The sequence below is a fragment of the Camarhynchus parvulus genome, chromosome 13 (assembly GCF_901933205.1).
Source record: "Camarhynchus parvulus chromosome 13, STF_HiC, whole genome shotgun sequence".
In the NCBI taxonomy this organism is placed as follows: domain Eukaryota; kingdom Metazoa; phylum Chordata; class Aves; order Passeriformes; family Thraupidae; genus Camarhynchus; species Camarhynchus parvulus.
Window position 1 is genome coordinate 2,781,467 of NC_044583.1, and position 22,128 is coordinate 2,803,594.

A 22,128-nucleotide genomic window follows, 5' to 3' on the forward strand; every position below is an offset into this window, starting at 1 on the left:
AATCACGGTTTTGATTGGTCGAAAGGTACATCGCTCACAACGCCCGGCGTCTGGCGTCTTCCAATTGGCTTCTGCATGCCTGAGGCCCGCCTCCCCTTCGAACCCATCTGAAGGACTCCGTCAGCGCGAGGCACCGTCACACGCCCGCCTGTCCCGAGTAGTGATTGGGTCACGGAGCTGCCAATCAAAGCAAAGGGCACGCCTTCTCCATGGCCCCGCCCCCTCGCGGCAGCGGGCCGCCATAGGTTGGGCGCCCTGGCTCTCCGCTCCAGCGGCCACGCCCGCCGTGACGTCACCGCGCGGCCACGTGGCCCGGGGGTCTCGGTGTCCCCCGGGGGTCTCGGTCACGCCCGGGGGTCTCGGTCCCGCTTCCCCGGCCCGGAGCGATGGCCCCGCTCAGCCCCGGCCCGGCCGGCCTAGTTCACGGACAGGTTGATCTGCGCTCCCGGGCGCTGCATCGGCTCGCACTGTGGGGGGAGCAGGGGTTAATGGGCCCGCACCGCGCCCACCCGGGGCGGTCCCGCGCCAGCGGTTCGGCCCCGGGGCGGCTGTGGCCGAGCGCGGCTCCCAGGGCAGCACCGACCTCCTCGGCTGCGCCCCCCTGCTCCGGCCGCTCCCGGGGCTGTGTCCCCGCCGCCCCCGGCGCGGGCAGGGGCCCGTCCAGCCAGCTCAGGTCGTGCCGGGAGAAGATGCGCTCCAGCCCCTTGCGGATCCCCACCAGCGCCAGCAGCTGCGGCCGGCCCAGGCTCGGGTCAGCACCGCTGGGGCCGGGGGACAGCCAGCGTCTCTCTGTCACACACCTCTGCCACCCTCGGAGATGCCACGGTGCTGGCCTGTCACCCTTCCCGGCCCTACTTGCCCAACGGTGTCACTCAGCCCCTGGTGACAGCCCCACGGCCCAGAGCAGGGGTTGAAGGCTGGTGGCAAAGCCACCCGCTCATGTCCCCTCCCAAAGGACCGTGCCGGGCCCGGTGATGCTCGGGGCCGGGGTGGGCAGCAGCCAGCCCAGCCCAAAGCAGTGCCGCCGATTCCAGAGGGGTCATACCATCACTGGGAAAATGATAGCGGCCACGGTGGACTTGAGGAGCCAGAGCAGGGCCAGGCAGAGCAGCTGGATGGTGGTGAAGAGGTGCACCCGGCGCAGGGGCACGTGGCGCAGGTAGGCGAGGTCTGGCTGGTGCTTGGCTGGCATCAGGAGCAGCCGCACACGGTCCGTGAGCTGCAGTGACAGGATGGCAGGTGGGTCACACCTCGGCAGTTCCTGGGCAGCTCTCACCCCCTCCCTGTTGAGATTAGGGCCGGCAGGATGGGGTTCCACTGCCATTTCTGCCCTGCAGCCCTCCTGGCCTCTGTGCTGACCCCCAGCTGATGCCCGGGCCAGTGAGTTTCTCTGTAAGACCTGGTGCCACTGTCACCCCAGGCCAGGGGAGCGTGTTCCAGGCAGACCTCTGGAAAGGACAGAGAGGACTCTAGCTGCCCTCACAGGGTTAATTGAGAGATGACACCCCTTGATCCCCCTCACTTCACAGGAAACTGCTGCAGCCTCCTCCAGAGCACAGCTCTGGGTTTCCCAAGCAGAGGGAGGGTGGGAGTTTCCCAGCCTGTCATCTAGAGCAGGGTAATTGCAAGGAAACTGTACTATTTAGAGGAAAAAGTGGTGTAGATAATTCTGGAATAGGGATTTTTTTCTTTCCCTCTGTTGGTTTCTCGGGAGAAGAGAACTGGCACATGAGCAGCAACACCAGAACCAAAGGATTGTCCTGTCCCAGCTCTGCCTGCAGCTCCCAGGTGAGGAAGTCCCTGTGGCTTTGAGAGCAAGTCTGTGTTATCCACTGGTCCCACTTCTCCCAAACCCCTTGATCCAGCAGTGCACAAGTCTCTGCTGCTCCTCAGCATCCCAGAGCCCTCCTTTTCCCTTTCCTTTGCCCTGGAAAGGTCCCTCCTCTCCCTCCTTGTCCTGGGCCTGGTGGGAGACAGCTCTGTGCCAGGCTGTACACCACAGAGAGCTGAAATCCAGGCTCTGCTGTGCAGTGGCAGCTGTTGCTGAGAACAGCCCCTCCTCCCCACCCAAAAGCACCAAAAACAAAGCACCCCCTCCCAGTGCAGCCCTCTCTCCCTCCCTCACCTGGATGCTGTTCAGGGCCGTCACCCCCATGTGCAGGAACACCCCATACAGCACCGGCATCGGGATGTGCTGCAAGGCAGTGGGGTTGGACATCAGCAGGGCACTCTCCTGGGGTCTGTGCCTGCTCAGTGCCCTCTCCTGTAAAAGCCTATGTGTGTGTCCACAGGCTGTGCCTCCTTTATTCCCAGCAGCCCAGCCTGGCCTTATTGGCATCAGTACTTGAGGTTCACATGAGCCATGTCCTCCATGGTCCCTTTGAATGGCATCTCAGCCCCCAGGGGTGTCACTGCACCTCAGCTTGGTGCCATCTGCAAATGTGCTCCATCTTGTTGTCTATGTCTTTGATGGAGATATTTAACAGTATTTTTCAAGTGTTCCTACTGGGCAGACACCACTTGTTACTCATTTCTATTTGGACATTGGTCTAGTGACTGTAAACCTCTGGACATGACCATCCAGCCAATTCCTGATCCATCTAGCAGTTCTTCCATGAATTCCAGCTGGGAGGTGAGGATGCTGGGAGGACCCTCTATCAAAGGCTGTATGAGACCAGCCTCAGAGGTGAGGAAAGAGGTGGAGGAAAAGAGACCTCCTGCCTGCCCATGGGTAATGCAGGGCCACTGGAGGGGTTTTTCCCAGCGTGGCAGTGGCAGCAGGTGAAAGCCAGCAGCAGCCAGGTCATCCACATGGCAGTCGGGAGAGGTAGTGCTGGGGCATGTTTGGGGAGCACAAGGACCCCAGGGCACATGGGGAGGATGGGCAGGTGACATGGGGCCACAGTGCTTTGTGTGCCAGCCCTCCTGGGGCACTGGACACAAACCCTGGGTGCAGTCCATACCCACAGAGGGCACAGCTCCCTGCCTGCCACACAGGCTTCCTGTGCTGCTTCAAGGGCTCGGGGTGAGAAACCTCCAGCCTTGCAGGGTACGGCCACCCCCTGTCTAGGAAAAGAGGCCACCCCAGCCAGGCTTCCTACCTTGAGCACAGGGGCCATGAAGACAGAGACTCCCATCAGGATGAAGACAGCCAGACCTGTCAGCCTCTGCTCCCTGTGGGTGCAGCACAGGTGTCACAGGTGCCCGGGGTCCCTTGGGAACCCACCCCCCTACCTGCCCTGCTGGCCCCAGGGTCTCTGCTTTGTGCAGTTTTGATGTTCACAGGGAAAGGGGTCAGCTCATGCTGGTTGTTCACCTGATGCCCAGGAACTCGGGGTGCTCTCCAGGGGCTGAGGTTGCACTCTCCTTCCTCAGGCTGTCCATGTGTGCCAGGGAGATGACAGTGGCTGAGACATACCAGGGGAGGCCAGTGACAGAGGTGACAACCATCAGGAGGGAGACGCAGAGGAGGTCCAGGTGGAAGCCTGCTCCTTTCTGCAGCAGAACAGGCAGCAGGGCTGGGGGCATCTTCCCACTTCCCTGGCCAGTTTGGGGTAGCTTTCCCCTGGCTACTTCCCAGCCAGGACCCAGATCCTCCCCCACTGGCTGGTGCTGCCTTTTCCCTGTCCCCCTGCTCACCTGCAGCTTGTACTCCCTGCGGTTAAGAATGACAGCTGTGATCTGCTGGTCCATGAAAATGAGGATGGTGACAAGGACAGCAGGTACTGCAGACAGCAGGCACACCCACCATGGGTTGGCTCCAAAGGGGAAAACGACCCAGCCCCGTGCTGGGTTTGTGGGCTGTGGAGAGCAGAAGGGCCATGGCAGCTGCCACCCACTTGTGGGGTGTGCAGTGCAGTTGGGTGATGGGACCAGCCCCAGGTGCCCAGGCTGGAGCCCTTCAGGCACCCAGGGATGCCCCATCTCGGGGGTGGAAGAGCATCCTCACTCATCCTGGGGATGCTGCTAGACAGAGTGACCCACCAGCCCCCCACAAGCTGTGACAGAGCAGGGTGTTGTTCTTGGACACCACAAGGCAGGAGCTGGGCATGTGCCTGTGACAGCAGGTGGAAAAGGTGGCATTGGGCAGCGATGATGGGGAGCCCGAGGAGGTGGTGGTGGTGAGCACTGGCTGCTCTGGGGCACTGCCAGCCCTGCTCCACACCCAGGGTGAGTAGCCCAAGCCTGGAGCTGAGCTTGTGGCTCTTGCTCCAGTGTGATCTGTACAGTGCAGGTCTGAGCCAGGTTATTTATAGTGCATGGGATCAGCTCTGTTCAACCCTTTCTCATTTGCTGTGGTGCAGCCTGCACCCCTGTAGGGCTGGAGCCAGTGATGGGGAGGACAGTGACAGCACAGGGCGGTGGCTACCATGGTGGGCACAGACCCACACCCTGACAGTGCTGTGCCCACCCTGCTGGCACCTTCAGCTCGCTGGGGACAAGGAGCTTGGGGGTCTCGAGGCCCAGGAGAGCATCCACAGCGCAGGAGGCGAGGATGGCCAGGATGACAGCGAAGTCGCTCACCAGCTTCCGCACCTGCAGGTGGAGAGGCCTTGGCCCAGGCTGGCAGTGGTGGGGGCAGGATGCAGCACCCAGAGCCGTCCCCACACCAGTGGGACAGGTGGCCATGTCACTGGGGTGGCTGAAAGATGCTCACCCCCACGGGGAAGTAGCGGCTGCTCCTGAAGCGCTTGAGGGCGGTGCAGAAGAGGAAGGTGCCCCCGAAGAGCAGGAAGGAGACGAGGGTGACATCGGGCACATACTGGCAGCTGGTCCCCAGGAGATGCCCACCTTGATCCAGGCACTGGGTCCTGCTCAGCCCTGCTGGGGTGGGAGGAGGCTGCAGGGACAAGGTGGGTGGTGAGGAGGGGTCACACATGGACACTGGGCTCAGCCCAGGGCCTCTCCTGCCTGCCTGGGAGCAGGGGCTGTACCTGCCAGGCCAGGGGTGAAGGCAGTGATGTGTCATTCCCTGCAGAGCTGTGACCTGCAAAGTGATGGGAGGCAGATTGGTACAGGTTTCATCAGGATGACTGGGATGATGCTGCCATCAGGCTGGGTTCTCAAGCTCTTCCTGAGGGCTCAGGGTGCTGGATGGGGTCCCATGGGACCTCTGAGACCCTGGGGCATGTTGATGCCCAGGGAGCACCAAGGGGGGGATGTCCCTGTGAAGGGCATGGCTAAAGCACCACTCAGAGGCCCCATCGATCCCAAGCTGGCCAGCACTGATGTTTTTGGCACATGGTGCAGGTGCCATTTCCAGGGTCAGTGTCAGTCATGTCATTTCCAGGTTCATGACTTCAAGCCCCAGAAAACAGCCCCTGATTTACAGACTGGGCTGGAAATGGCAGAGTGAACCCATCCAGGTGTCCTTTTGCAGCCTCTGACATCCCCCATCCTGGAGGCACAGGAGATGGGCCAAGGCTATCCTAGATCCATGTACTGCCCTGGCTCCTGGACAGTTCTGGGAGGCAGGAATAGATGGACAGACTATGGAGGGAAGTGGAGGACGCTGCAATGTGGTCAGGCAGGCGAGGATGGAATTAAACAGCCTCCTCCTCCAGTGCCTTCCCCCATCCAGCCAGGAAACAGGTTCCCAGTGGCATCCTGGGGCAGCAGCTTCCTGCTCCCCACCCACCCAGCCACCCAGCCCACGGCTGCTTGGGCTCACCGGGGCTGGACAAGTTGCAGGTGCAGCTGTAGGAGGTGACATTGTCCAGCCGGTAGTGCCAGTTGATGGGGAAGGCATCTGCCAGGCTCAGCATCTTCTTCAGGGAGTCGTAGATGAATATCAGGCTGATGAGGGCGCAGAAGCCTTCCTCGGTGAAGCGGGTGAAGTGCCCCACCAGGTGACTGGCCTCAGTGGCCACCAGCACCACTCCAAAAAAAGCCACCCAGAGCCCAATCCAGAGGCGGAACTCCAGGTAGTCCAGGCTGTGATCCCTGGGGGAAAGGGTGACTCAAAGCCTTGCCAATGACCCCTGCCTGGAGTGACGGTGGCCCATGCTCCAGCTGGGGGATGCTGGGCTGAGGATCCATCCCTGGCACTGAACTCACTGGCTGAAGGAGAAGAGGAGGCGCTCAAAGACGAGCACGGGGCCGGTGCTGCTCAGGATGGTCAGGGGTTGGCCCGAAAAGAGGCAGAAGATGAAACCAGCAAAGGCTGTGCCCAGGAAGCTCTCCAGCACCCCCTGAAATGCAGGGAAGGGGTGCCAGGCACATGGCAGGGAGGAGGGTTGGGGGCCTGCCCCCCCAGAGCACAGAATAATACAGGGTCAGTGCTGGGGACCACGGGTGAAGGAGGCAGAATTCAGACAATGCTCAGAATGTCCTGGGGATGCTGGTAGGAGCTGGGCACCCAGGGGCTCTCTGGGCTGGGCTGAGCAGGGTTGGTACCAGGCCCCCCAGGCCACACTGACCTGCATGTTGGCAGTTGCATCCCCCAGCATGCCCCCGAAGGTGATGGCATTGGTGACTGTGGCCAGGTAGATGTAGAGCACTGCTGAGAGGCACTGGGGGTGCAGGGCATCGGAGAAGTCACTGCCATACCACGGTGCCTTCCTCCGGATGTCTCGCAGCAGCCCCCCAAAAAGCCTGGGCAGGGATGGAGGTCTCAGAGCAGACCCCACAGACAATCCCCACAGCAAGGGATTGTCCCTTCCCCTGGATACAGGAACCCAGAGGGGCTTGGACATGGTGGTCCCATAAGAAACCAGTGACCTGCCCCAAATCCAGCACCTGCTGCACCTCCCAGTGCCCTTGCAGACACTGACCTGCCTGTCCTCTGCAGCTCCTCCCCAGAGCGTGGGTGCCCTGGGCTGGCTCTGTCCCCAGCTGTTGTCTTGTCCCCATTTCCATGGGGCTGCTGGTCCACTGGGTCCACAGCAGTCCTGTGGCAGAGCAGAGCCTGAGACAACAGGCTGCAGGTTGGGACCCTCAGGACCCAGCTGCATTTAGGGGACACTAGGACAGGAAAGGGAGAATGGAGAGAGGACAGGGGTGCAAACAGGGCTTGTGCATCCCCTGATAATGGAGAGGAGAAAGATCAGGAAGAGGAGGAGATATGGCAGATGATGATCATCTAAAGGTTTTTTTCCAACTGAACCATGATTTCCTCTGGCAAGCTCTGGAGCCAGCCCTTGCGGGACTGGTTTTAGTGGAGGAGCTGGGCAGAGCCTAGGGTGTCCTGCTCAGAGGCTGAGTTTCACATGTAAGAGCTGCATCCCAGTGTTTCCATCAGCTCCCTTTGGAGGGGATTTGCCATCCACTGCCAGGTGGGACAGCAGGACTAAGAGCAGGGGGACCAAAGCAGGGACCTGTGGAGGGGCTTGGCTGGGAGGAACCCCCTGGCTCCTGGGCAGCTTCATCCCATGGAGACAGAGGTTCCAGTGTCACAGACAGAGGTATCCCTGCAGGAGCCTGCAGAGGGGCTGGCAGGAATTGGGGTGCCCTCTCTTCAGCCCACCTCCTGCGTGGAGCTGGCAGATGGCTTGGCGGAGGAATTCGGGCACCAGGGTCCCATTTCCCAGGAGGAAGCACAACCAGCTCATCCAGGAACGCTTCTATCCCTGCCATGAGGTCCTCTCGGTGCTCAGCCTGCCGGGCAACTCTTTGGAAGAGCTGTGGGGAGATGCTGTGGTTTAGCCACCATGTCCCTGCATTCATCCACTTGGAACCTTCCTCCCAGCCTGCAGCCATCACCAGGAAACAAACCCTCCTATTTCAGGGCAGCAGGGGCCCTATATCCTGCAAACCCACCCAAGCCTTTGGTTTTTTACCCTGGGCAAGGGAGGCCACCAGCTTGCCCCATCCTCTGCCCTCCACTGCAGCCTGCAGAGAAGTCCTGGTGTCCCCATTCCAGGCCCATCCCACCCCTGGCTGCTGTGCCAGGCTCACCTCATCTGTCAGCAGAGTGGCCATGGCCCTGCCAACCTCGTGGTAGGCTTTCACTCTGGGGGGCCCCAGCAGGATGAAGAGGAACCTGTGGCAAGACAGCACATCTCCAGAGCAGCCCTCTCCCCTCCAGGGGATGCCTCTCTCAGGGGGGGACTGTGGGGATGGGGGCTGGGCAGCCCTGGGGGCTTCTGCCACCCTAAAAGTGGGGTTGGGGGCAGAAGACAAGACACATGTCTGAAATATCTGCTGCCACTGCATGGCAACTTCACAGATACCATGGGACACCAGGAGCCTGGCTGGATCACAAGGGTCTGCAGAAATCCAGATTGGGAGGTGTGGGGGAACAGGTCTTTGGGACAGAAGACGAGAAATCCTCAGCTGGAGGTGTCTGTGGCATCATTTTCTTGGGAATGTTTCTCGCAGGCAGGATGCTGGTGTGTTAGGGAGGGAGAGTTTGCCAGCAGCACAGGCAGCAGGTTTGACAGGACTCTGGGGACATGGGAGGACACTGGAAAGAGAGCTCAGAGCCCTTGATAAAATATGGTAAAAATCCCACAATTGAGAGGATGGTGCAAAATCTCCAGGGGGACAATCCACACAAATCCTCCACACCTTTCCAAAGGTGGCAGGAATGGTTACAGTCCTGAAAGCCTGAGATTGTCAAGCAGTTCCAGTGACTGTACTCTGAGCAAACCCCCAGAGAGGGGGCAGGGAAACTCCTCTGGCCGTTCAAGTGGGACTTGAGAGAACCCCAAGATGCTGGAGGCCTCTGGAGCCTGCTCCAAAGGGATGAGAGGTGACAGTTGTCACATGGGATTGCTGCACCAAGGCGATGGGAAAACCATAAGACCCTAGAGATGGATCTGGATGAGAGACAGCCCTGAGGCAGTGGCTGCACCTGTGGGACAGCCTGGCATGGCCAGCAAAGGCGATGGCACCCTGGGCAAAGGGATGGCAGGGGCGAGGTCTCCCTGCCCTCCGGTTTGGGGAGGAAAATACAGAGCAGGAGGTTATCGTGAAACCTTCGAGACCCTGGGGCATTCCCGGGGACTTGCCGCCCAGCTCCCGCGGAGGAGAGAGCAGCGGTGGGTCGGTGTCTGTCCTGCTCCTCCCAGCTCCTGGGGACGGGTGCTCTGGGCAGAGTGACCAGGAGGTGGCAATGTCCCTCCTGATCCCCGCCTGCTTCCTCCGCGCACTTCCGAAGAAGTCCCCAGCTGAAGGCGCACTGCCCGTGGTAGGCTTCACTGCCCGTTTCCCCTCACGGCTTTGGAGGATGCATTCCTGAGCCACGGGGAGACCATGGGGACCTCCTGCCCTGCTGCTCTCCGCCCACCCCGTCTCAGCACTCAGGAGAGCAGCGGGAGGACAGGAGTCTCCTAAAAATCTGCATCCCGCTCCCGGCAGTAGGTGGAGAGCATCCAGAGCCAGCTGAGGACAGGGAATGCAGAGCCCAGTGGGAATGACCCTGGGGATGTCCCTTCCAGGCTGCCCAACAGATGCTCCACACTCAGCCCATCCTGGAGTGCTCCTAAGGAGCTGGGAGAAGCAGGAGGGGAAGCAGCGAGACAGGAATCTGGGACTGCCTGTGGCACTGGCTGCCATTCCCTTTGCTTTGGACAAGCAAAGCCTTGTCTGGTGTGGGAGGAAATGGGGAGACAGGGATGGGGGAGGGCACAGGGCCATCGGCCATGCTCTGTTACCTGCTTGGAAGAGAAACCTCAGCCAGTGAGCCAAGGGACACCCCATGCCTGAGGCGAATGAAGGCAGTGAAGGGCTTTTCCAGGAATTCAACTTCCCCGACTGCAACGTGGGCTGCTTGAGCCCCCGGTGGGACCTTCTTCTTGAATCTGTTTCTCAGCTGAAAGCAAAGGGATGCAGCAGCTGGGTACTCAGGATGCTGTGGCTGGGCATTCAGGATCCTGTAGCTGCTCCCAGCCCAGCTCCATGCTGCTGTACCTGCTCCTTAAGAGGTGTTTTGGAGACCTGGGTTCTGGGCTCAGATCTGCCCTTGGCTTTCCCTGCAAAGAAAGAGAGGAAGCAGCAAAATCCTTGTGCAGTTGAACGGCCAGCATGGGTACTGCCCCTGGCTGGAGGCAGTGAGAGGATGCCTGGTGGGACAGCTGGGTTCCTACCTCGGCAGGGAGAGAGACCAAGCTCAGCAAGGAGCTGCAGCAGGGATTTTGTAGGCTGGTGCTGTGGCTGGAGGAGCAGGAGGGCTGCCAGGCGCTCCCTCAGTGCAGGCTGCAGCTCTGCTTCCTCAGGCTGCTCAGAAAGGGCTTTGTCTGCATCAGGGACAGGGACAGCTCTGAGTGGCCCTGGTTCACTGCCCATTGGGGAGTTGCCCAGGGGAAAACCCCCTTAGCTGGAGTAGCAGAGAGCCCCCCCAGGTACCCAGCTGTCATCAGTGCTGCTCTATAGGCACCTCCTGGTGGCCTGTCTCTCTCTGGTGACCAGCCCATCCTGGGAGATGACATTTGCATTACCCATGTACCAATTATTTCCTTGAAACTGGTGGCATCCAGATCCAGGAGCATTGTCCCCTTCTGCAAGCATGTCCTCAGCTGGAAGAGGCTGTGCAGGGGCAGAGCTGGGACATGGGGTGCACTCCAGCGCTCCCCACCATCCTCCACCTTCTCCTCAAACTTGATCCACCTGTCCAGGGAGATGTGGGGGTCAGTGGCAGGCCCTGTGCCCTGTGTAAAGTCTGGGTCTATCTTTGAGCTTAGCCTGGAGCTGGCACTGGCAGGGAGGGGTTTGGGTGGCTCAGAGGGGCCTGCGGTTGGTTCATGGTGTAGGGGCAGCTGGACAGACAAGGTGGTCACGTCCCCATTCCTGCAGACCCACACCTCTCCAAGGTCTGATCAGGGGAATTCCATGATGAGGTGACAGGATGGTTCAGGTTTGAAGGGACCTTAAAGCTCACCTTATTCCAGGCCCTCCACCATGGGCAGGGACACCTTCCACTATTCCAGGTTGCTCCAAGCCCCTTCCAGCCTGGCTTGGGACACTTCCAGGGATGGGGCAGCCACAGCTTCTCTGAGCAATCTGTGCCTCACCACCCTCACAGGAAAGAATTTTTTTCCAATATTCCATCTAACACTGATCTCTGGCATTGGGAAGACATTCCTGCTTCTGCTGTCACTCCAGTCCCATGTCCAAAGTCCCTCTCCAGCTCTCTTACAGCCCCTTTAGGCACTGGAAGAGGGTCTGAGGTCTCCCCTGAGTTTTGTCTTCTCCAGGCTAAACAACACCCCGCCTCTCTCATCCTGTCTCCATAGCAGAGCTGTTCCAGCCTTTGAATAATTTCCGTGGTTTCCTTTGGATGTGCTTCAACAGGAGCTGGATGTGATGCCCCAAGGGGGACTCCCCAGAGCAGAACAGAGCACAGGGGAGCACCCCCTGCTCACCCTGCTGCCCGTGGTGCAGCCCAGGACACACTCACCTTTCTGGGCTGCCAGTGCACGGTGCTGGCTCATGTCCTATCTGTCACCCACCAGCACCCCCAGTCATTTTCTGCCGGGCTGCTCCCAGCCCATCCATTCCCCCAGCTGGGCCGGGGCTGGGGGAGGCCCTGCCATTAGCAACGCTTGCTGGAGTCAGAACAGAAGTGTCTTGAGCTGTTTTCACGCTCGGGCCGTGCCAAATATTTTAACGCGGGGCACAGACAGAGCTTCCCTTTGTCCCCGTGGGTGGGCGCTGCCCGGGCAGAGCGTGCCCCGGCACTGCGGGCTCCTGCCGGGGGCGGCGTGCGGGGCTGGCTGCCGGGAAGAGCCGCAGCCCGGCGGCTTTGGTCCCACAGACACTCCGACCCCGGGTGAAAACCCATTGCTGTCCCCAGACTGCCGTGTCCCTGTGCCTCTGCCGGGGGGCACGGGGACATCCCAGCCCCAGCGCCGGAGCCTTGGAGAGGCAACAGAGAGGAGCAGGAGGAAGGGCGCTGAGCCTGGCCTGCCTGACATCCTGCCCTCTGCCGTGAAATTGTCAGCCCAGCTGGGCACTGGCGGGGCAGAGCCCTGCCTTGGGGCTGAGGCTGGGACATGCCCTGGGCTCCCAAAGCGTGGCCCAGCAGCCTGGCTCTCGCAGCTGTGCCTACCTGGCCATCTCCCTCCACTCAGGCCCCGCCGGGGTGCTGAGGAGCTGGTTGAGCTGGATGAAGAGCAGCGGGCAAGTGACGTCCCCCCTCTCCTCCCACTGCAGGGCGGCACCAGCTCGCCGGGCCGCTGTGGCCGTGCTGGAGGGGAAGATGCTGCAGCCGAAAGCCTGGGAGGGAGCTCCGGAGTTGCTGCACTCCAGTCTGGGCTGTGAGTCGCTGTCTGCTGCCCGGAGAGCCGGGCCACCCGCCGCGGGCATGTGGGCTCGCATGGCTACAGGCACCGGCAGCCACAGGCGTGAGCTCCCCTCCAGCACTCACAGGATCCCACTCATCCCACACCTTATAACAGCTGTGAGCTGGTTTAAACTGGCCACAAACCAATACACAGGAGCCAAGCCCAAAACAAGCATCCCAAAACAGCAGGGCCAGCCCCACTGGTCCCAGTATGGTTGTGTCCTGCCATGTCCAGCTGCCCACCTGGGCCAGGGACCTGGGGACCCACCTGCCTCCTGCAGTGACCCGGGTGGACAGCATTCGTGTGCTCCCGGCCCTGTCTGCACCTGCAAGGCGCTGAGGGGGTGGCAGGGCCAGCCCTGGAGAGCTGGTGGCAGTATCTGTGCCTGTGCAAGGATGCTGTGCCCATGGCAGGAGGGGTGACACAGCCCATGGCAGCTCCTCCTGGGAAAGAGGATATGGGGACATGCTCTGGGGAAGGATGTGGCACCGCTGAGCAAATCCAGAGTGGGGAAATAAGAGGCTGCCAATGTCGGGGCTGACGGAAAGGGCTGGGAGGGCTCCGGGACTGTGCTGCTGTTTAGGAGGCTTCTGTGTGAGCGGATGGAGGGGGAAGGACGTGGGCACAGCCGCAGCACCCTGCAGGGACAGGGACATGGCAGGGCCTGCACAGCGCTGCCAGCAGAGAGCAGCCACGGTGCTCGCTGTGCCCATGCCGTGCCCACCGCCACGGCCACCGCTCGGCCCCCGGGAACAAACCGCGGCTGTGTGCACTGCAAACACGGCGGCGGCACCGCAAACACGGCGGCGGCACCGCAAACACGGCGGCGGCACGGCAAACAGCCGCGGTCCGGCACCGGCCGGCTGAACTGGAGCCCGCTGGACACGGCAGGATCCAGCCCCAGGAGCAGCTGGAGCGGGGCCAGGCACCACCATGGCAGAGTCACGTTTGGAGAAGGGCGGGTGGGAGCGTGGGTTCCTGAGGTCCTGTACCTGCCTGGCAGGAACTGAGGCCGAGGGTCTGGCCCAGGATGTCCAGGCTGTTTGCTCTGTGATACCAGCGGGTGCCACGGTGTGTGCAGGGGTGCCCTTAGCTGGGGTGGGAACCATGGGGAGACCCCTGGCAGAAGGACCCATCGATAAAGAGGATCAGGGATGTCCTGAGGCACCCAAACCTTCCTGAGGTTCACCTCCCACTCCTGTGAGGGAGAGATGGGGCATGACTGGCAGCAGGCACAGGCAGGGAGGCTGTGAGGGGCTGCAGGAGGTGGGAAGGGGTCATGACAGACTGTGGGAGGCAGAGGGGAAGAGGCAGCAGGAGGCAGATGCAGGAAGCAGAGGCAGGGCAGGTCAGCAGCCTGCACACATCCCCCCCTTGCCCGCTGCCAGTCCTCTGTGCCAGCTGACGTGAGCTGGTGCCTCCCTCTCCCGAGGTGCCAGGGCAGCTGGCAAATGCTGCCCTCATACACTGCCCGCACACGCCCAGCCCGGCCTTGGGGACGTGGTGGGGCCTGGCAGGGGCAAAAAATTCCATCCTAACCTGGGGGCCTCCCCAGGAGCCAGTGTGCAGGACTGCCCAGGGACACAGCCTCTCGCCTGTGCCACCACCTCCCTCCACTGCCAAAGGCTTTGGGCTCCTGATGGCCGGGGGAGGCGGAAGGAAAAACATCCAGCAAACAATTGCAAAAGTCAAGTCTGAGCAAGAAGGAGGGTGTGAGCGGGGGGGTGCCAGATCCGGTGGTATTCCTTGGAGACAGCAACAACAATGACAGGAATATTTGCTCATGCCTAGCTGAGCCCAAACCAGCCATGGGCTGGGGGCTTGGGACCTCGAGGAACCAACCAGGGGCCTCTGCTGGCCCAAAGGAGATCTGGGGCAGGACCCTGCACTCACCTGGCACTGATGTCAGTGACATTTTTTGTGCTGTCACCTGTGCTGAGGATGGGGCCAAACACAGCACACAGTTGCCAGCATGGTGAAGGACATGGGGAAGCTCTGGCAGTGCCCAAACACAACAGGCTGGGACAGGGACAAGGACATTGGCTGGCTGGGGGGTGTTGTGAGATGAGGCTGTGACTCAATCACTTGGGGAGCATAGGGGCACAAATGGGGCCTTGGGGACAGAAAGGGTCTCTGCTGCTATCTTAGATTGCCACCACATCTCCGGCCCACCGCTGATGCAGTGGCACATGGCTGGCAGTCTGTCCCCTTTCTGAGGGTCATCCCATCCCAAAGGCCAGGAAGAGGTACAGCCCTGACTCCTGAGGGGCTGCCTCTCACCTGATGCTCCTCTTGTGAGGTGCACTCGCTCTCCCAGCACCCTCGGGCTGCCTCGGCCATCTTCCAGCCAGGGTCTGGGGCCACGGGAACCATAGGGATCCCCCTCCTCTCCCCCTGGCTGGGGCCTCACTTTCCCCGGGGCCATCTCCTACCCTCTGCGCTCTGCAGAAACCCTTTATCTCCCCGGGCTCTCACCGCCCTCGGAGCAGCGCCAAAGTGGCGGTGGCTCTCGGGTCCTGGCCCGTCTCCGGAGTGAGGAGAACCCACCGGACCCGAGCCAAGGTCCCAGGACCTAGTCCGGATCCCAGCCAGTGGTGGGAAAGCCCTCACCGGGGGCGGGACGGTCTCTCAGCCCCTCCCCGCCCCGCCCCGCCGTCCGCAGCTTTCTACCCTCGGCGGGGCCGCCGTACCGGAGAGCGGCAGAGCGGCAGGACCGAGCGGAGCGCGGTGGGGATTGGACGTGTGTGCCCGCGGGTCATGGACGGGCGGGCGGTACTGATCCAGGCGCTGCTGGCGGCAGGTACGGGCTCGCGTGGGGAGAGTCCCGGGTGTGGGCAGCGCGTCCCAGCGCCGTGCTCGGCTGAGGGTCCCGGACATGTGGGGAGATGGTTTTGGGCAAAGCGGGCATGGCTGGTTCCGGGCGCGGGTAACGCGGTCCGTGTCCCGCGTGGGGGTCCGGGCAGGGCGGTATCAGCCCCACTCCTGACCGCGCTCTCTCCGCAGTGTGCTCGGCGGCGGCGGGCGGGCTGCGCCGGGACGAGCTGCACAACGAGGTGCTGCACAAGGGCGGCGGTGGCGGCGGCGGGGTGCCGGTCGCGGCCACGGCCCCGCTGCTCGGCGGCAGCCCGGAGAAGGAGGGCGGCGGAGCGGCCTCGGGGGACGACTTCAGCGAGCTGCCGAGAGGTAGGGACGGGATAAGGGGTCCCAGGGAGGGGCCGGGGTCTCGGAACGGGCTGGGCTGGGGGCAGTCAGAGCCGGAGAGGTCGCGAAGGTGCCGAGCTGGGCTCGGCTCAGTCCTGCAGGTGCCCTGGCAGCAGCTCCGGTTCCGCTTCGGAGGGGCTTGCAGTGGTGGGTGGGAGCAGTCCCACATACCGAGCCCCGGCGGCCCCAGATCAGAGTGGGAGTAGCCCGTGGGGCACCAGCACGGAGCAGCGGCGCTCCTGCTAGGGGCTGTCCATGTTCCTGAAGTCTCCTGCAGGGCGGCTTCCAGGGGGTCCCGGGTCTCAGCCGCTTGGCCGGGAGGATCGGAGCCCCTCGTGGCGGGGTTGCCGTGTCCGCGGACACGCGCTGCCCTCCCGGCCGTGGCCGCGGCGCGGGGACCGCCGTGAGTCACCGCCGCCCACGCGCGGCTGCTCCTCATTCCGCGGCAGGGCTCGTCAGCCGGCAGCCCCGCCACGGGGGTGGTGGGGGCACCGCCGCTCTCTGGGGCTCCCGAGCACCCACACCGGGCTCCTTGCCCCGGGCTGGCACCAGAGAGCGTCCCGGGGGCTCTCATGGGGGTTGGACGGGGCCCCATCGCGGGCTGAGGGAGTGAATGTACCTGTGCCTCGCACACGCGGCGTGCCGAGGGCAGTACCTGGCACCAGGAGCGTGCTCTGCTCCCTACGGCTCACTCGCCCATTTTTCTATGTTTTTCTTTGCTTTCTGGCTGTGCCAGCAGACTGTGACAAAAAGCTGGCAAAACCGGGCCGAGCCACTCGCACCGGGGGGAGTCAGCCCTCGGGAAGCGCAGCAGTGTGTGTTGGCTTGCCAGCAGTGTGTATGGCTGGGAGATAGCTCTCAGGGCAGGAGAGGCAGGGGACAGAGCAGCCCCTGCTGTCAGCCTCATCCGGCGGTTTCTCCAAGCCGCAGTTTCCTGGAGTATCGGTTTTCTCCAGGCGCAGCGTGGAGGATGTCGACATGACTTTGCTAGGTGTGCAACCGGTGTGTGCCAGCACGAGAGGCTCTGGTTCCGTGAAGTGGTTGAGTTGTAACCTGGGCAGGTTACAACTTGCCACGTTGGACTGTGCTGTACTCTCCTTCCCGAACAGCCCCGGGCTTAATTCACCGGGTTTACTGAGCGCCATAGCTCGGGGGGAGCTAAAAAATCCTCCTTGGAGCAGAGTGCTCTCCAACACCTCAGCGCCTACTGAGATCAAGCTGGGAGCTGGGTTTTTTTGGTATCTGCACACCTTAAAAGCCATTCCAGTACCGTTGTTAGTGTTGGGCTGTGTCTGGGTGAGGAGCTTGGTGCTCTGGTTTCCAGCAGCCCGGCAGGGGGCTGGCGTGGCACCAAAAGCTGCTGGTTACTGCACCACAATTAGAACATACCGTTGTAATTCATGGGAATGATGCCCTCACCATCTCTTGGGCTCTGCAAAATCAAAATTTAAGGCAGGCTTGCTCTTTTAATCCTGCCCTGGGGTGAGTAAGGCATCCTTGTGCCCACGGGAAGGAGAGTCCATCAGAGCCATGAATAGGGTCTTAGAAAAGCCTGTGCTTGTCAGGGAAATAAAGGCCAGATAAAGGGGCAATTAGCAATGTTCTGTATTCAGTGGAAACTGGTGCATATAATAGCAGCATTTGAGATGTATAAAGCTCTGTTCCCCCTGCCCGACTCCCTTCTTTCCTTGAGAATTGTTCTTATGAATTGGAAAGGCCATGATATTTGTGAGGAGCTGAAAAAAAAAATGCCCCCCCACCCCGGGCTCGGGGGCAGCTCCCAGCACAAAGGGCTGTGGGAGCCAGGGCGACAGTTGTGGCAGCCCTGGGATGTGGCTTTGCCTTCCCTTTGCTTGGCACGTGGAGCTGATCTGACTGCTGTTCTCTCCTTCCCAAATTGTTTTTCAGTTGCCTTCCTGTCAAAGCCTCAAGGCCTCGTTACTCCCAAGAAAAAAGGGAACGGCAATAAAAGAAGAAAAGGCAAAGGCCTGGGGAAGAAGAGAGACCCGTGCCTGCGGAAGTACAAGGATTTCTGTATTCACGGCGAGTGCAAGTACATCCGAGAGCTGGGAGCTCCCTCTTGCATGTGAGTTCTGGTGTGTGCCTGTGCTGGGGGAGCCTTAGTCATGGCTCTTTCAATTCTCCAGGCTGGGCAGAGGAAAAACAGAGATATTTTTAGTGCATGTTCCCTACCCATGCAGGGATAACTCTGACTTGGTCTCTTCCTTGTAATTCTTGAGAAGTGTCCACCTCTTCCCCAAAGCCTGTCATGGCCTTAGAGCCAGCACAGTGAGCTGTGGCTGAGCTGGGCACAGCAGAATGGTGTGTAGGGCTGGGGTCTGGCAGCTGAGGGCTTCTGCAAGTCTGATTTGGGAAACCTCATTCTGACCCTGTAAATACCCCACTCTGAGACCTCTGGGGTCCTGCATCTATCAGGGCACATCGGTGCAGGTGGGAGGAGCATTATGCCACCAGCAAAGCATAGTGGAGGCAGCACCTTTGGGGACAGGCTGCCAAAGCCATGCCCGAGCTGTCCCTTGGCCTGATGAAACACAGGGCTGTGTACCTCTCCTTGCCCACCCCCCCCCAGGGTGCAGAGCAAGCAGGGACTAGATGAGGCCAGTGAAGGAGAAAGTATTTGCCTGCTGCTGGGGCACCTGGATACAGCACTGCTGCTCCAGGAAATACCCTGGGGTGCATATTTGATCCCCACTGACGTGGGCAGGACTTGAGCTGGCAGATATGTAAGAGGCTTTGTTCTTCACTATCAATCCTCTGAGCCACCCAGCCTTGAGCCCAGGGAAGATAATAGCTCCTTGGCTTATGGTGCCCACAGGATCTGCAGTCTGCAGGGATCAAGCTCCACAGAGCTCCTCTAACTCCCTGGTTCCTCCCTGTTGAAGCTGTCATGAAGTTGGGCCCTTGCATGGGGGACTCGGGACTGCCAATGAGGGGACATCTTTGCATGCTCAGCTTGGGTTGGTGACCCAGCACAATGTGGGTTGTGACACCCTGGCCTAGGACTGGGACAGCCAGGTATCCCCTGCCCAGGTCCCTGGAGCTGAGAGAGAAACTGGGACACAGACAAGCAGCAGGGATTTGGGGGCTGGCTGTATCTCTTCAGCATGGTGGTCTGTCCCTGGGTGGCATCTCTCAGAGCCATCAGAGTTTTTAGTAACAGTGGCCAAATGCCCAGTCTCCTCTGCTAAAGAGGCCTTGTGTTGCCTGGTGTCACTCGGTTGTGGCTGTGCTTGGTGCTTGGCTGTGCCCCTGTCACAGGGTCTCCTGCAGTGTTGCTTCCCAGGGCACAGAGTGAAATGAGGATGCTGCTGGGCTGGGTCCTGCACCTTTGCCATGTGCCCAGCCTTGCTGCTGTGCCTGGGAGGTGATGCTGCATGTGGCATTGTGAGCCCAGGAGCTGGGCTGAGTCCGGCTTGGAGATCAGCCTGAGGGTCAGTGGTGCTGGATATAGAGGGATATATTTATCTGATTGCATCAGTGCAATGTGGCTCAGGGAGGGCTGGAAGCCTCCCAGCCTATGTGGAGTGTTATTTCTGTTACATGAGCAACCTCCCAAGTTTCCAGGGATGGGACACCTCTGAGCTGTCAGGGTGTGCAGGGACATCCTGCTCCATGGGAATTGCTGGCCCAGCTGCCTCACTGCTCCCTCCCCACTCCTAGAGGTGTTCTGGGCAACCTGCCTGGGAGTGACTGGAAAGAGCACAGACCCCAGTGCCTTCTACTGGGAGAGACCTCAACCTTTCTAGGAGTCTTCACTAGGTGCAGGAGAAGCTTAATTTACTAGTACAATAGAGAAGATGTGACCTCCCAGCTCAGGGGTGTGGGGGAACAGGCAGGGTGCTGGTTGAGGCTGAGCACAGAGGCATTGCCTTCCCATGGGGTGTGGGACACACGAAGACCTCCTGTCCTTGCTCACCACTGACCTTTGAGTTTCCTTCTTGCACAGATGCCAGCCAGGCTATCATGGAGAGCGCTGCCACGGCCTCCTGCTGCCGGTGGAGCACCCGCCCAGCACGTACGACCACACCACAGCCCTGGCCGTCGTTGCTGTTGTCCTGTCCTCCCTGTGTCTCGTCATCATCGCAGCCCTGCTGATGCTCAGGTGAGTGGGATGGCACTGAGCTCCCAGATCTGTGTCCCTGGGAAGATCATGTGCAAGAGGAGGGTGACAGGGGCTTCTTCATGCCCTGAGCATCCCTTTGCTTGGCCTTGCAGGTGTCACAAGAGGGGTGGCTACGATGTAGAAAACGAAGAGAAAATCAAGCTGGGCATCACTGTGAATCACTGAGGATGCCAGGTGCTGGCGAGGTGAGCCCCTGGCTGGGCATGGGGCAGCAGTGGGGCTGGTGAACATCTGGGGACTCTGCTGTTTGTGCTGTGGGACTGCTGTGTGGATCCTGTGCCAGAGCTAGGCAGGAGCTGAAGGCAGCCTGAGTCTGGAGAAGCAGCTGGCTGAGAGTCCGGGCTGCCCTGTGGGGCTCCAGTCTTCTTTTCTCCCCTTCCTGCTGAAATCTTGTCCCCTGGCACCCCTATCATTCCTATGTCCTTCTTTCTAACCCCAAGTCCCTGCTCTGTGCTGGTTTTCCATGCTTTGGAGATGTTTGGCAGTAGGGAAGCTGCTTCTGTTTTGTTTAGCTTTTCCCCCCGCTCATTCTGCTCTCTCTCTGACCCTCTGAGTCACTTCCCCTCCTTAGATATTGCCTCTATTTATATACATGTGTAAAAAACCCCTTTCCTTTTCATTCCCACTCTGCTTATTACTTGCACCAAAGCAATGCCTATCAGCTTGGCACGGGGGGATCTCGCTGCCAGCCCATGCCGTGTTCTTCTGGCTGGGTTGGGATGTGTGCTGTGCCCTAGGGGTGGCTCTGGATCTGGGTGGTGAAAATCTGTCAAACTTCCTCCAATCTGACCTAAACCCTGACGTTAGATGTAGTCATACATATTACAGCTACTTCTCTTCTTTAAAACAAAAAAAAAAAAAAAAAAAAAAAAGAGGAAAAAAAAGAAAAGAAAAGTCATTGTTCTTTGTGAGGATGAAGTAATGCCTTTGGAGAATTTCTGTCATGCTCATCACAGTGTTGGGGGTGGGAATTTGAGCTGTTCATAGAAGCTGAATTTTCAGGAAAGAGACTTGGCACAGGGCTTTCCTCGCTGTCTCCTTTACCCTGGGGGTTACTGGGGTGGATGTGTCCAGGGGAAAAAGTGCTGTGATCCCCGAAAGGGAGCATGGTGGGGTACCTTGGCTCCCATCCTCCCGGGTCCAGCCCCGAGAGGCGGCGAGAGGGGCTTGGGTGGGCTGGGTGTGTCGGCATCTCCATCCCAGCACGCAGGGAGCGCTCTGTGGCAGCGCAGCCCAGGATCGCGGTGTGAGCGAGCTCTCCCGCCTCTCTCTTGCAGGGGCCGGCACTAATGCACTTCTACCTCCTGGAAGAGGCGAGGCCGCGGCGCCGGCGGCACGGGGCTGCGGCACGCTGGGGGCTCGCTGGAGCACCGGCACGGCACCGGAGGGGCTGCTCGGGCAGCGGCGGCACTGCGGCGGCTCCGTGGCCACCTCTGGGACGGGATGGGCTCGGGAGCGGAGCTGCCCGGGGGCACGGGGGCTCTCCCGCGGCTCCCCGTCCGCTGCAGTACGTGCCGAGGAACAAGCTGTGAAAGGGAAGAGACCGAGCTCGGGGCTTCCTTCGCCGCAGAAAGGGGGGAGGGTAACAGCTATTTAACGAGATATTTTTCATTTTAAATTATATATTTATTTTAGATAAACTGTACATAGTATTTATATTTATTGTAGGTCTGGGCCTGCATATTTCATGTACGTCAAGGTGACAGGGTCAGACCTCTTATTTTTAAAGTGCAATGTAATATCCTAATAATAAATAACACTTTGTAACAAACACTTGGGTCGTTAATTTAATCATGGAGGTGGAAAGCAGTCAGAATTCTGAAGGCTGTGTTCAGCACCAATTCCATGCTGGAGGGGTACTGCCAACAGCAGCAGAGATGTCGAGTGTGTGGTCAGGGCTGCTGGATCAGCTTGTGCCATCCTCGGGGAGCAGTGTGGTGCAAGGGGCTGGAGGCAGGATCTATCTCAGCTTGGCCCCATGCGGATTATTTCAGAGCTTTTCTTCATCTTTGCCAGCTGGTGCTTTGGGAGGGGTGTGATGTTTGTGGGTCTGCTCACCAAGCAGAGCTGCCTCCGGTATGAATAAAGCCACTCTGGCCAGTGATCTGTTCAAATGGTAATGGTCGCTGGTTTTAAGGCAGCATTTGTCATTTAGACACTGGCACGGGTTGCCCAGAGAAGCTGTGGCTGCCCCATACCTGTGGGTGTTTAAGGCCAGGCTGAATGTAGCTTTGAGCAACCTGGTCCACTGGAAGGTGGGCTGGATTATCCTAAAGGTCCCTTCTGAACAAATAATATTAGGATGGTTCTATGATTGGGCAAAACCAAAAAATCCAGAGGTGGACCCACACCCCTCTTGAAAGGAATCCCAGCTGTTCTTGGGGGGATTGGAGGTACCTGGAGCTGAGGTAATTCCAGCAAGCAACACTTCATATAGTGATCAGGAACGATTCCTTACTTTGCAGCAAAAATGACCTCCAAGCCAGTTCTTTCCTCTTCCCTGGGGGGAAGCGAGAGCGGGGGAGTTGCTGGCTCTGCTAGAGAGCCGTGAGGCAGAGA

General features: G+C 60.1%; 2 protein-coding genes across 2 annotated transcripts; one reads left to right on the forward strand and one right to left on the reverse strand.

Annotated features, from left to right (window-relative positions):
- Nucleotides 1–416: 416 nt before the first annotated feature.
- Nucleotides 417–12,258, reverse strand: SLC4A9 (solute carrier family 4 member 9). The gene is made up of 21 exons (XM_030957172.1): nucleotides 11,990–12,258; nucleotides 10,388–10,548; nucleotides 10,029–10,178; nucleotides 9,853–9,914; nucleotides 9,597–9,754; nucleotides 7,897–7,981; nucleotides 7,466–7,620; nucleotides 6,774–6,890; nucleotides 6,420–6,594; nucleotides 6,058–6,191; nucleotides 5,672–5,943; nucleotides 4,935–4,987; nucleotides 4,658–4,840; nucleotides 4,423–4,536; nucleotides 3,640–3,801; nucleotides 3,317–3,495; nucleotides 3,102–3,174; nucleotides 2,126–2,194; nucleotides 1,046–1,219; nucleotides 584–730; nucleotides 417–467 (listed from the first exon to the last, which is right to left on the reverse strand). Exons 1-21 carry the CDS (start codon nucleotides 12,256–12,258, stop codon nucleotides 417–419), a joined length of 2,943 nt encoding a protein of 980 aa, XP_030813032.1.
- A 2,674-nt stretch (nucleotides 12,259–14,932) lies between these two features.
- On the forward strand, nucleotides 14,933–21,314 carry HBEGF (heparin binding EGF like growth factor). The gene is made up of 6 exons (XM_030957608.1): nucleotides 14,933–15,024; nucleotides 15,228–15,407; nucleotides 17,334–17,511; nucleotides 19,393–19,548; nucleotides 19,662–19,754; nucleotides 20,847–21,314. Exons 1-5 carry the CDS (start codon nucleotides 14,982–14,984, stop codon nucleotides 19,732–19,734), a joined length of 630 nt encoding a protein of 209 aa, XP_030813468.1. The 5' UTR covers nucleotides 14,933–14,981; the 3' UTR covers nucleotides 19,735–19,754; nucleotides 20,847–21,314.
- Nucleotides 21,315–22,128: the final 814 nt, after the last annotated feature.

Excerpts from the sequence above, each read along its gene's own strand:
- SLC4A9 (XM_030957172.1), bottom strand. The coding sequence starts at position 12,258 with ATGCGAGCCCACATGCCCGCGGCGGGTGGCCCGGCTCTCCGGGCAGCA. Across the intron at positions 10,549-11,989 it reads GAGTGGAGGGAGATGGCCAG|GTGGATCAAGTTTGAGGAGA; the intron begins GTAGGCACAGCT and ends CTCCCTGGACAG. Across the intron at positions 5,944-6,057 it reads CTCCTCTTCTCCTTCAGCCA|GGATCACAGCCTGGACTACC; the intron begins GTGAGTTCAGTG and ends CCTTTCCCCCAG.
- HBEGF (XM_030957608.1), top strand. The coding sequence starts at position 14,982 with ATGGACGGGCGGGCGGTACTGATCCAGGCGCTGCTGGCGGCAG. Across the intron at positions 15,025-15,227 it reads CCAGGCGCTGCTGGCGGCAG|TGTGCTCGGCGGCGGCGGGC; the intron begins GTACGGGCTCGC and ends CTCTCTCCGCAG. Across the intron at positions 15,408-17,333 it reads CTTCAGCGAGCTGCCGAGAG|TTGCCTTCCTGTCAAAGCCT; the intron begins GTAGGGACGGGA and ends ATTGTTTTTCAG.